The following is a 13,662-nucleotide window of genomic DNA, read 5'->3' as shown; positions in this document are numbered from 1 at the left end:
AGAGTGTGGAATCCAGGACAGAGTAGCAGGATGACGAGACCTGGGACCAGAGTGGGCAGAACTGTAGCGGAGAGGAAAATGGTGTCAGGCAAGGAAAACAGGCACAACAGGATAACAGGATCTGAATAGTAACAAACGGCTAGAACCGTAGACTGACTGAGCAGAGATTACGATCTGGCAGCGTGGAAGTGGTAGGGCTGAGTATTTGTAGAGGTCTTGATTATGGAACAGGTTGCAGCTGGTGGGGATTTGTTCTGACTCCAAGCACACCTGTCTGCATGGGTTCAGGATCTGGACAAGCCTGGGGATGGCGTCGGAGAAGGAGGACAAGGCACTGAAGCAGATGTTATGGCACATGCAACCCTACCTACCCTCCGACGCTCACGGAGACGGTTGTCGATGCGGATAGCGAGAGGGATGAGTTCATGAAGCTCATCCCTGGACACCAACTCATCCTTGAAGGTCTCAGTGAGCACGTTCCGTAATGCTCCCTGAAGGGCCTCCTCATTCCAGCCGCTCTGTGGCGAGGGTGCGAAACTCACATGCCATCTCAGCAACACTATAGGGGCCTTGACGGAGGGACAGGAGTTGTTTAGCGGCATCCTTACAGCAGCCCGGGTGGTCAAATACTTTCCGCATCTCCTCCATGAATCTGGAGTAGAAGAAGCAGATGGGGACGGTCTCTCCCACACCGCCGTGGCCCAGGAAAGCGCTGCTCCATGGAGGCAGCCAATCAGGAAGGAAATCTTTACCCGTTCGCTAGCATAAGAGTAGGGCTGTTGCTCAAATACTAGTGAACATTGTACTAAAAAGGCTCTGCAAGCTCAGAGGTTGCCATCGTAGAGCTCGGGAGTTGGAACAAATGGCTCCCGGGATGGAGAATAAGGACTTGGGATGGGTTGTGAGCTCTGGGCGAAGGTTCGGCCTTGTAGGTCAGACAGGCTCCGTGAAAACCCTTCTGGAGCTCATCAAGGAGTTTTCAGGGCTTGGTCATGTTGCTCGGGCAGGGCGCCTTGGCCAGCGAGAGTTTGGTGGAGAGTAGCAGAGTCTGCTGGGTTCATCTCTTGGCCAGATTTTACTGTTACGCGGAGTGGAACAGGTAAACCCAAGAGCAGACTCAGACGAGGAAACTGGGATGAAGTAACCAAAGTATTTTATTGCAACACAGGGGGGAGATGGAGTGCAGGCCAGGGGAAGCTTGGGTGGGTTGCAGGAAACCAGGTGCGGAGGCTGAGGCTGGAGCGAGAGGGGTTGGGACAGGGTAAGCAGTTCCGGAGGGGATTCCAAGGGATTAGTAGAGTGTGGAATCCAGGACAGAGTAGCAGGATGACAAGACGTGGGACTGGAGACAGGGACCAGAGTCAGAGCGGGCAGAACTGTAGCGGAGAGGAAAACGGCGTCAGGCAAGGAAAACTGGCATAACAGTTCCTGAATAGCATCAAACGGCTAGAACCGTAGACTGACTGAGCAGAGATTACGATCTGGCAGCGTGGAAGTGGCAGGGCTGAGTATTTGTAGAGGTCTTGATTATGGAACAGGTTACAGCTGGCGGGGATCTGCTCTGACTCTAACACACCTGTCTCCGCCCACACAATCACACACGCACAGAGAGGGAGAGAGTACTGGGGGAGTGGCGGCAGGTCAAGGAGACACAGGATGAGCAGTAGAGGATGTTGCAGGAGCAGATGTGACAGGTATATTTAAAAAAGGTGTATGTATGTATGTATGTATGTATGAATGTATGTATGAATGTTTATACTATATATACACTACTCAAACAAATAAAGGGAACAGTAAAATAACACATCCTAGATCTGAATGAATGAAATAATCTTATTAAATACTTTTTTCTTTACATAGTTGAATGTGCCGACAACAAAATCACACAAAAATAATCAATGGAAATCCAATTTATCAACCCATGGAGGTCTGGATTTGGAGACACTCAAAATTAAAGTTGAAAACCACACTTCAGGCTGATCCAACTTTGATGTAATGTCCTTTAACAAGTCAAAATGAGGCTCAGTAGTGTGTGTGGCCTCCACGTGCCTGTATGACCTCCCTACAACGCCTGGGCATGCTCCTGATGAGGTGACGGATGGTCTCCTGGGGGATCTCCTCCCAGACCTGGACTAAAGCATCTGCCAACTCCTGGACAGTCTGTGGTGCAACGTGGCGTTGGTGGATGGAGCGAGACATGATGTCCCAGATGGGCTCAATTGGATTCAGGTCTGGGGAACGGGCGGGCCAGTCCATAGCATCAATGCCTTCCTCTTGCAGGAACTGCTGACACACTCCAGCCGCATGAGGTCTAGCATTGTCTTGCATTAGGAGGAACCCAGGGCCAACCGCACCAGCATATGGTCTCACAAGGGGTCTGAGGATCTCATCTCGGTACCTAATGGCAGTCAGGCTACCTCTGGCGAGCACAAGAAATGCCACCCCACACCATGACTGACCCACCGCCAAACCGGTCATGCTGAAGGATGTTGCAGGCAGCAGAACGTTCTCCACGGCGTCTCCAGACTCTGTCACGTCTGTCACATGTGCTAAGTGTGAACCTGCTTTCATCTGTGAAGAGCACAGGGTGCCAGTGGCGAATTTGCCAATCTTGGTGTTCTCTGGAAAATGCCAAACGTCCTGCACGGTGTTGGGCTGTAAGCACAACCCCCACCTGTGGACGTCGGCCCCTCATACCACCCTCATGGAGTCTGTTTCTGACCATTTGAGCAGACGCATGCACATTTGTGGCCTGCTGGAGGTCATTTTGCAGGGCTCTGGCAGTGCTCCTCCTGCTCCTCCTTGCACAAAGGCAGAGGTAGCGGTCCTGCTGCTGGGTTGTTGCCGTCCTACGGCCTCCTCCACGTCTCCTGATGTACTGGCCTGTCTCCTGGTAGCGCCTCCATGCTCTGGACACTACGCTGACAGACACAGCAAACCTTCTTGCCACAGCTCGCATTGATGTGCCATCCTGGATGAGCTGCACTACCTGAGCCACTTGTGTGGGTTGTAGACTCCGTCTCATGCTACCACTAGAGTGAAAGTACCGCCAGCATTCAAAAGTGACCAAAGCATAGGAACTGAGAAGTGGTCTGTGGTCACCACCTGCAGAACTACTCCTTTATTGGGGGTGTCTTGCTAATTGCCTATAATTCCCACCTGTTGTCTATTCCATTTGCACAACAGCATGTGAAATGTATTGTCAATCAGTGTTGCTTCCTAAGTGGACAGTTTGATTTCACAGAAGTGTGATTGACTTGGAGTTTAAGTGTTCCCTTTATTTTTTTGAGCAGTGTATATATAAATATATAATATATAATATATATATAATATATATATATATAATGTCCTTGTTTTCCATGAAAACATACATGAAATGAGTTTCATAAGGAATAGGAAATATAGTGAAGACGTTGACAAGATTATAAATAATACTCCATTTGCAGCAATTACAGCCTTGCAGACCTTTGGTATTCTAGTTGTCAATTTGTTAAGGTAATCTGAAGATATTTCACCCCATGCTTCCTGAAGCACCTCCCACAAGTTGGATTGGCTTGATGGGCACTTCTTAGGTACCATACGGTCAAGCGGCTCCCACAACAGCTCAAGAGAGTTGAGACCCTGTGACTGTGCTGACCACTCCATTATAGACAGAATACCAGCTGACAGCTGACTGCTTCTTCTGTAAATAGTTCTTGCATAGTTTGGAGCTGTGCTTTAGGTCATTGTCCTGTTGTAGGAGGAAATTGGCTCCAATTAACCCGCCGTCCACAGGGCATGGCGTTGCAAAATGGAGTGATAGCCTTCCTTCTTCAAGATCCCTTTTAACCTGTACAAATCTTCCACTTTACCACCAACAAAGCATCCCCAGACCATCACATTGCCTCCACCATGCTTGACAGATTGCATAAAGCACGTCTCCATCATCTTTAAAAAAAAATTGCGTCTCACGAATGTTCTTCTTTGTGATCCGAACACCTCAAACTTAGGTTAGTCTGTCCATAACACTTTTTTCCAACCTTCCTCTTCCCAGTGTCTGTGTTATTTTGCCCATCTTAATCTTTTCTTTTTATTGGCCAGTCTGAGATATGGCTTTTTCTTTGCAACTCCGCCTGGAAGGCCAGCATCCCGGAGTCGCCTCTTCACTGTTGACTTTGAGACTGGTGTTTTGCGGGTGCTATTTAATGAAGCTGCCAGTTGAGGACTTGTGAGGTGTCTGTTTCTCAAACTAGACCCTCTAATGTACTTGTCCTCTTGCTCAGTTGTGCACCGGGCCTCCCACTCCTCTTTCTGTTCTGGTTAGAGCCAGTTTGCGCTGCTCTGTGAAGGGAGTAGTACACAGCGTTGTACAAGATCTCACATGGAATTGCCTTCATTTCTCAGAACAAGAATAGACTGACGAGTTTCAGATGAAGGTTCTTTGTTTCTGGCCATTTTGATCCTGTAATTGAACCCACAAATGCTGATGCTCCAGAAACTCAACTAGTCTAAAGAAGGCCAATTTTATTTATTCTTTAGTCAGGACAACAGTTTTCAGCTGTGCTAACATAATTGCGTTAGGGTTTTCTAATGATCAGTTAGCCTTTTAAAATGATAAACTTGAATTATCTAACACAACGTGCCATTGGAACAGAGGAGTGATGGTTGCTGATAATGGGCCTCTGTACGCCTATGTAGATATTCCATTAAAAATCAGCTGTTTCCAGCTACAATAGCCATTTACAACATTAACAATGTCTACACTGTATTTCTGATCAATTTGATGTTACTTTAATGGACCAAAAATGTGCTTTTCTTTCAAAAACAAGGACATTTCTAAGTGACCCCAAACTTTTGAACGGTAATATATGTGTATGTATGTGTGTGTATGTACACCAAGCTCTGTCAGGAGGAATCGCCAACATTCACCCAACTTTTTGTGGGAAGCGTGTGGAAGGCTACCCGAAATGTTTGCCCCAAGTTAAACAATTTAAAGGCAATGCTACCAAATACTAATTGAGTGTATGTAAACTTCTGACCCACTGGGAATGTCAGGAAAGCTGAAATAAATCATTATCTCTACTATTATTCTGACATTTCACATTCTTAAAATGAAGTGGTGATCCTAACTGACCTAAGACAGGGAATTTATACAAGGTTTAAATGTCAGGAATTGTGAAAAACTGAGTTTAAATGTATTTGGCTAAGGTGTATGTAAACTTCCGACTTCAACTGTATATAGTTACCCCAAAAATATATGGGGGATTGTAAATGATGCAGACAATTACATTGATGGAAGCAACAATCTATCCGCAATATTAAAGCTGATCCACCCCGTAATAAAAAAAGAATAATTAAAAACATTACTTCAACAAGAGTGAGTATAGACTTATTAACTAGAAGTACTCTGACAATTTGATTTCGACAATGCCATTTGCCCACTACATGGGATAAACAGCTGCAGGTGATTGCGCTGTATCTAATTGCATATACAGCGAGACAGTTATGCCCAGCAGTGCGATGGATCAGACTTTGTTTACATAAGACAACACATCGATCCTGCATGTGTTTTTCTGTTGCTCATCAGTCTTTAATAACTAGAACTACTCTGACCAGAGTGAATAGTACCTCAGTACTAAAATACTGTGTACTATTACTCAGAGCTAGAACTACTTTGTCCAGAGTGAGTGTGTACTTCTCAAAACTAGCATACTGTAACTGTGCACTAATCAGAACTACCACACACACTGTGAGTCTGCATTACTCATAACTAGCACAATGTGACGGTGCACTATTGACAGCCAAGCACAAAGTGCATAGCCCAGCACATAGTGACTGTGCACTATTGTCTACCTACACTGTGGAGAACTACACATACCCTACTAGCACACATTGGTTTTGCACCGTGAAGAGCTTTGCATGTAGTATTTAAGGACACCGTATAGCCTGTTTTACACTTAACCCACAATGTCCGGATGAGCCAGTGCATGTTCTGTCTTCTGTGGTCAATATGGCTTAATAGGGTTTTAGTGCCTCTGACAGCAAACACACTCACATATTCAATTAATGAGGGAACGAGCCTGCCACCATTTAGTGTTTCAAAGCAGACCAGCTTTAAATGGAGAGCACCATCACACTATCCACTGTCCAATATGGAGCCATGTCCAGCAAATCCTGGACTAATAGACACTTTCAATGGAGAATCTCATTTGATCCAAGATCTGTGTCCAGCCCGAAGTGTATAACCCACAGTGCTGTTGCAAAGGGAGGCTGGTTGACTCTGATTCTGTTTTTCTGGGTTTCAGTCACGCGTCTGGAGGAGCGTGAGTCAGACATGAAGAAGGAGTACAACGCTTTGCACCAGCGACACACAGAGGTAGTAACAGCTGTGTGTGTGTGTCAGCGTGCATGGGAGAGTTTAGTATCTGACTCCATACTAGCTGCTAGGTTTGTATCTTGATGTAGTTTGCCTGGTACAATATAACGAAGTCCATCTTCCTCACTCATCCTCTCTCTTCCTGTAAGATGATTCAAACATATGTGGAGCATATTGAGAGGTCCAAGATGCAACAGGCAGGGAACAACAGCCAGTCAGAAGGGCCAGGCAGTGGACGAACGTGAGTGGCTGACTTTTTAAAAACATTTTCATCAGAAAACGTTATTATCCCCCAGTGAGGAAATCCATTGAGCAGCATACAGACAAAACAATACAGTTCATACAACAACATAGATATAAAATAATATAGTTAGTTGTGACCTTTCTGGAAAGTGTGCATGGGTGGGTGGCTGCGTGTGTTAGTAGGCGTGTGTGTGCAGGGGGAAGAGTATAGAAATTGATCCTGGCATAGCTAGTAGTAACAACTATGCTGAGGTAATGGTATGTGGTTTGTTATGCTTGGGTTTAGTGTTCTGTGTTTAGTGTGCTGTAGTTGTGTTGTTCTGTGCTGTGTGTTAGCCTGTGTTAGCTTGTTTTGTGACCAGTGATGTAGTGGTTTACAAAACAGGTTGGTAAAAGATGATCGCTGTTTGTGGTGAGTAAAATAACGCTCCTTATACTTTCGATGCCCTTTTTTCGCAGAAGGTGGATAAATGCTTGTGCAAAATAAAATATTAAACTAAACAACATTTATGTGTGTTTACCCTCCACTACACCACTTGTTGTACCATGGTTTGGCTTCACTCTAATCACCATATGTCTGTCTCGTTGTCTCACTCTGTGCTCGTGCTGCTGTGTTGCACAGTCAACGCCACGTGTGGAGGAAAAGGTAAATCACTACCCCCAAATACCTCTTTGCCTCTTACCCCCCCATCCCTGTCCCCTCAATCCCAATCTCATTCAGTGTTTGTCAGTCTTGGTCCTGAGTATAGGACCCAGGTTCAAATACTTGAAACAATTTTTTAAACACTCACAGATTTTGCTTGAGTCTTTTTGGGACTTTTCTATTGGTTTATAAAGCCAGGCAAGCTGAACCAAACTCAGATATTTATTTCAGTAGTGCTGAGCGATTAGTGATTTTTGAAGTTGTTTCGGTTCGATTATTTATTTTTTACATTAAAATGATTAGAGCTTTTTAATGGAGATGTCAAAAATAGTGAACATTCAATTGCCAAAACATTGGAAATATTCCATTGTCTCTGTCAGGTCCACAAATAGAGAATTTCTATAAAATATTTCAGTTGTCTATATTACTTAATTTTATTTGACGACTTTATAATTTTTCAATCCTTAAAGTCTAAAGTCAACATCTCGTCTCAACTCTGCTCAGGCAGTAGCAGCCAGCCAGACAACCATCTAACGTTATCTTTGTTCTCACCATACTGTACTGTCTTTAGTCAACCTATTTAGCTAGGCTAGCCTGCCTAAGTATGCTGCAGAACTGTCAGACAAAATAATTTTACTAGTTCTTTAAAGTGGATAAGGCGAACTCTCTATCCCTCACTCTCGTCATTGTGTTGTCTACTATCCTCTCTCTCATGCGGTGGCGAATGCGGTCTGTGTGTATCTAACCTAACGTAGCAGGCGTAAAAATGTATCCGAACCAGAAAAAACAGGCACAATGGATAATGGCCATTGTAGTTAATTACCACGTTTCTGAGCTGAGCTTGATTGAATATTTGCTTAATGAAAACTACAACTCCCTTCAGCCCAGCATCCCATATAGCTCTGGACTTAATTTCTCTCGTCAATGATTTGATTTCTATCTAGAGAAATGGCACATTGGGCTAACAAAAAAATATATAATAACTCGAATTCAAGTAATTGAAACGACACTGGTCAATTAGTTGTTTGTAATAACAACAAAAAAACTAAAATGTGGTTCATCGCTTAGCACTATTTTTCAGGTATTTAAAAACCCAGGTCTGCTGGGTATACAGGCGTTTGCTCCAGCCCAGCACTAACACACCTGATTCAACTACTGGGGGGGCTTGTTGATTAGTTGAATCAGGTCTGCAGACACTGTGGTTCCCAGGACTTGACGATCACTGCCCTGGCTCCATTGACCAACCAGCCTCTCCTTCTTGGACTAGAAGTTCCCCTGCCCCCACTATGTCCCAATATGGAATGACCCAGAGTTCGTGCCTTTGTCCTTTACCTTCTCCTCTATCACCAACTGTTTATGGTCTGTCTGTCTGTCTGTCTGTCTGTCTGTCTGTCTGTCTGTCTGTCTGTCTGTCTGTCTGTCTGTCTGTCTGTCTGTCTGTCTGTCTGTCTGTCTGTCTGTCTGTCTGTCTGTCTGTCTGTCTGTCTGTCTGTCTGTCTGTCTGTCTGTCTGTCTGTCTGTCTGTCTGTCTGTCTGTCTGTCTGTCTGTCTGTCTGTCTGTCTGTCTGTCTGTCTGTCTGTCTGTCTGTCGCGTAGCTGAATCGAGTGGAGACGAATGGATTCGGTTCAGTTAGTTCATGCAATCGTCCTGATGAGCCCTTCCCAGCTCGCTAGTTTATGCTTGTGGCTAGAAACCTCAGCGAGAATTTGAAACTTGTCTGCCGAAGTCAGGACTTGGGAAAGTATTCGGAATCATTACGTTTTTATCGGAGTAATATATATTTTCTTTATGTAGACGTTAATAGTTTAGTTGTACTTATGTATTGCATATTGTTTTTTGTGGTGTGGTTTTCCTATAAGCCCTTTGGCTTCCAACCACACCTGCACACCGTTTTTTTGTTTTAATTTGTTTTTATCTGTATTGTTGTTTTCACTTGTTTTCTTTGGTGAAAAAATAAATATAAAAGTTGTTGCCGACAAACTCTCCCCATTGAGCAGTAGACTGTATCACGGTGACATCCATATGGTTACTACCAATTTTACACATTCTTTTTCATGTAGGCTGTTATCCTACTCAAGATAAAATCAATTGGGATGGAACAAACTACCCATGTGATACAGCTACCCTGTGGGAAGCAATTCACGTCGGCAAGCCTTGATACAACATCGTTGCACTGGTCATTCGCACCGGCTTGACTGAACCAAATCCACTCGTCTCCACTTTACTCTCAGTTGCGCAACATACAGTACGTCATCAATTTGGGCAACAGGCGAGTCCATATGGTCTCTCCCGTTTCTCCATAATATGGATATATTGTGTCATATTATGTTGGTCTGGTTTAGTGTCAGTCTGTCCAGTAGCTGGCTTTGTGTGTTGTGCTTAATTCAGGGGATTTTCAGTTTTATGTTATGCAACCCCAAAGTTAGCTTTCACGTCTCTCCAGATACCTAATGTACAGTATATTATCTCTCACCCTCCCTCTCCATCTCATCCTCTCTCTGCCCCTCTCCTCTCTTTCCCCTCACTGTCTTTCATTCTCATTGTCTTTTTCTTCTCTCTCTCAAACCTTTATCCTTCCCCTCTCCTCCTCCTCTCTCCTCCCACCCCTCCCCCTGTCTTTTCCTCCAGCAGCAAGGTGGAGCGTCCACCGTCATTGAGCTTGTACCCCAGTGGAGAGGGTATGGGAATGGTACGTGGGGGTCTCGGGGGGGCTAGGATGCCTGGGTCTGGGACCAACGTCTGGCAGGTCAGCGAGCTCAGCCAATCCCGCTACACCTCTGGCTACCAGGTGTGATAGAGGGTCCGTCCCAAATGGCACCCTATTTCCTTTATAGTGCACTACTTTTGACCAGAGCACTATAGGCCCTGGTTAAAAGTAGTGCACTATAAAGGGGAATAGGATGCCATTTGGGATGCACCCAGACACTCCCCCTGGACCTCACGTCTGCAGAACACGTCATGCCTCACCCACCTTCATTCAGAATCATCCAGACACATCCCTCACGCCTGCTTGTGTCCCTTGTCTTCCAAGGGCTTTTCTTTGTGGTGTATGTCGATTGGTTTTTATGGCAGTGAGTGTAATGAAGACATGACATTGTATAAACAGATATGAGGGATACATTAATATTAGGACAAAATATTACATTAAATTGGTGTAATTTCTTTTCACTTAAGTGCTTTTTTTCTACAATAATAGAACATAACTTAGCTTCTATCGTCCCATTTGCACCTGTCTTTACATCTCGTTTCACATGTAAGTGTGATGCTTTGTTACTAAGTCTACGTGCAAGATTGTAAGTATAAGCAAGATCGTGAACGATCCTTGCAAGAGAAGAACCCTGGCTTCCCTATTCTCCACCTGTCAGCCTAAATGTGCACTTGCATACTCTCCATCATTGATTTAAAAGCATTGGCTTGGTGCAAACATTGTCTGGTGGAAGTTTCCACCATTGTTAAATCCATGAAGGGAAGTGTACACTTTGGGAGAAGGGGGGGAATCGGGATGCAGCCCCTCTTTTACAATATAGCCCCTTGACCTCTTTAACCCGTGACCTCTGATGCCCCAGGAGGATGGTTCTGAGTCGGACTCGGTAGCGGCCACGCCCAGTAGCACAGGAAGTAAGTCCAACACGCCCACGTCCTCCGTCCCTTCCGCCACCGTCACGCCCCTCAACGAGGGTTTCCTCCCGCCCGGCGAGTTCGACCCAATTCATGCTGTAAGCCGCGGCAGGAAGAGTGCTAAACGCCTCAGCAGAAACATGGAGGTGCAGGTCTCCCAGGAAACCAGGAACGTCAGCATTGGTGAGTGTAACGTGCAGTTACACACACACACATACACGCAACCACACACACACACACACGTTAGCATGAGTGGTTCATTGTGTGATCAGGGCCTGTATTCATAAAGTCCCTCAGAGAAGGAGTGCTGATCTAGGATCAGGTCCTCCCCTGTCCATGTAATCTTATTCATTATGATCTAAAAGGCAAAACTGATCCTAGATCAGTCCTATTCTGAGATGCTTTGTGAATGCGGTATTGAGTGTGTATGATATTCTATTTGTACTCAGGTATGGGTAGCAGTGACGAGTGGTCAGAATTCCAAGAGATCATCGATTCCACCCCAGAGCTGGATATGTGTGTGGACCCCCGTCTCTATGGTGGAGGAAACAGGTAACACACACACACACACACACACACACACACACACACAGCAATGATTAAATATCAGTGTGTGTGTCAGTCCTTCCCAGGGCATCGTGAATGAGGCATTCGGTATCAACACAGACTCCCTCTACCATGAGATCAAGGATGCCAAGTCTGACATCATTGGGGATGTTGATGCCGGGGCGGAGCTTCTAGGTAAGCCAATCAGAGGAGCACTGGGTGTGGTATATGCAAATGAGCTATTGGAAGACAGCGTGGGCCAGTCTCTGGTCATGTTCCAGGCTGTCTACATTGCAAACGTTGCATTGCATTAACCAATAGTTGTATGCCATGTCATCGACTGCACAGTCGGGTGTCAGATTGCTATTTCAAATTATGTGGTGAGCTGATATGTTAAACACCTATCCAGCTTTGTGAGTTCTGGCATGCGTCTGGAACCCGACCTCTGTCTGCATTACGCAAAGAGTCATTGGGAATGTAAACTGCGGTGCTTAGTGCTAAGCTGGTGGGTGCCTCAAAAAGAGGAAATGGTTATTCCTGTGAAATATGTTTATCTTAAACACTATGTTTTGAGGCTGTGTCACCAGCTGTGTCACCGTTGCCATAGCACTGGCTGGCTCTGAACTTTAACCCTACACACAGCGGAATGTTCACCACCACCCCACATTCCCGGCAGCTCCCCCATCCTCCACTGCATTGCAAAGCACTCTAGGATATCACTTGCACCATGGCTGCAGTTCCCCATTGATTTGATATATTTGAATGGCTGATTTTACAGGGCAAGCTAAATTATTCTTGATTTAGTCTTGGTTTACTTTCTGTTACTGGGTTTAGTTGACATAGCTTTATGATTGGTTTATTTCATTGCGATCATATTAGTTTATTGACCCGTGACCCTTCTCTGTGCTTCCTCTCTCCCTTCCTGTGTATGCTGGACACGCCCCTAGGGGAGTTCTCAGGTGTGTATCTGAACCCTCTCTTTCTCAGACACACACATACACACACACCCCTGCCTCCCACCTTCCAATACATGAAGTTCCACTGTGTGCCTGTAGGCTTTACCCAATAACACGATGCTGGCATTCTAGGCCACACCAGCTGTTTTAAATGTTGATCTAGTCCAGATAATGCTCTCTTTGATTGGTTGGTCGTAACGTTACTAAGCTCAACTGAACCCTGTGGTCAATAAAGGTAAATCTCTCTGAGTCTAAACTGACTTCTAGTGTTCTCTGGTTTTGGACAGGTCCAAGCTCTCTTTTTACTCTCTGAAGCTTTAGTATATAACAAGTGCTTATCAGCATTCTCTCTTCTCTCTCTCTTTTATCTCACCCCATCCCTCCTTCTCTCTCTCTCTCTCTCTCTCTCTCTGGTCTTTTCCCCCTCCCTCCCTCTTTCTTTCTCCTCTCTCCCCGTTTCTCTTCCTCTCTCCCAGTCCGTGATGATTTTTTCGGTAAGGCTCCCTCTAGCCTTATTCAGCATCTCTAGAAGGTTGCTCATCTTCTCATGTTGTTGTGTCTGTCTGTGATGTCTCGTCTTTGCTGCGTTCCATGTTGTGATGCCATTTCCTACCTGTTCCTCTGCTGTGTCACTTCCTCCCATTTCCTGTTGGCTGTTATTTGAGTCTGGCAAGCTTTTTTTTCTTTTGTATTTGTTTTTCATCTTTGACTTAATTTCAGAGATTTATTCTCCTTTCATTTTATAATGTCACAGCAAACACATTATCATATCTGTATTTCTTTTGGGAAATCTTTTGAGCTTTTCTTGGTTTCATTTCAGCTTGCGGAAGTTGGCTTAAACACGATGATGCTCCCCAAAACCTCCAAATGTTCATACATTACTGAAGTAGAATTCATCCATAAATAGCCCCAGAATTCATATTCAAAGACGATTCATGTGTTCATGAAAAAAAGTTAACTAAGTTTATAGTTAATGAACACTTGGAGAGTTCATGAAGTGTTTATAGAGCTATAGAATGAGTCTGCACAAACAGATCTGGGACCAGGCTAGAAAGAGTGTTGTTAGTGCTAATCAATGCTAACACTAACGCTAACTGATACGTCACAGGGATGGGCAAGGAGGTGGAGAATCTGCTGACGGAGAACAAACATCTTCTGGAGACCAAGTAAGTGTGTGTGTTTTGAACTTACACTTGTTTGTTGTGCTGCTGCATATTAAAGATGGTTTGGTGCAAGATAGATTTACTAGGGGGGCTGTTCTTTTGCAAGGGTTGAGTAAAAAGTAAATTATTTTGATGAA

At 44.8% G+C, this 13,662-nt stretch overlaps 1 protein-coding gene across 1 annotated transcript in view; it reads left to right on the top strand.

Moving 5' to 3' along the window:
- mapk8ip3 (mitogen-activated protein kinase 8 interacting protein 3) overlaps window positions 1–13,662 on the top strand; it is a 92,003-nt gene that overhangs the window by 31,810 nt on the left and 46,531 nt on the right. The window contains 10 exon segments of the mRNA XM_014192220.2: window positions 6,285–6,355; window positions 6,505–6,596; window positions 7,221–7,244; window positions 9,874–9,931; window positions 10,809–11,043; window positions 11,310–11,412; window positions 11,483–11,601; window positions 12,354–12,365; window positions 12,839–12,856; window positions 13,471–13,528. Of these exon segments, the coding sequence (XP_014047695.2) occupies window positions 6,285–6,355; window positions 6,505–6,596; window positions 7,221–7,244; window positions 9,874–9,931; window positions 10,809–11,043; window positions 11,310–11,412; window positions 11,483–11,601; window positions 12,354–12,365; window positions 12,839–12,856; window positions 13,471–13,528 (790 nt within the window).

Source organism: Salmo salar, chromosome ssa03, assembly GCF_905237065.1.
Source record: "Salmo salar chromosome ssa03, Ssal_v3.1, whole genome shotgun sequence".
NCBI lineage: Eukaryota > Metazoa > Chordata > Actinopteri > Salmoniformes > Salmonidae > Salmo > Salmo salar.
The sequence above is the reverse complement of the archived record's forward strand: the minus strand, read 5'-3'. Positions and strand labels throughout refer to the sequence as shown.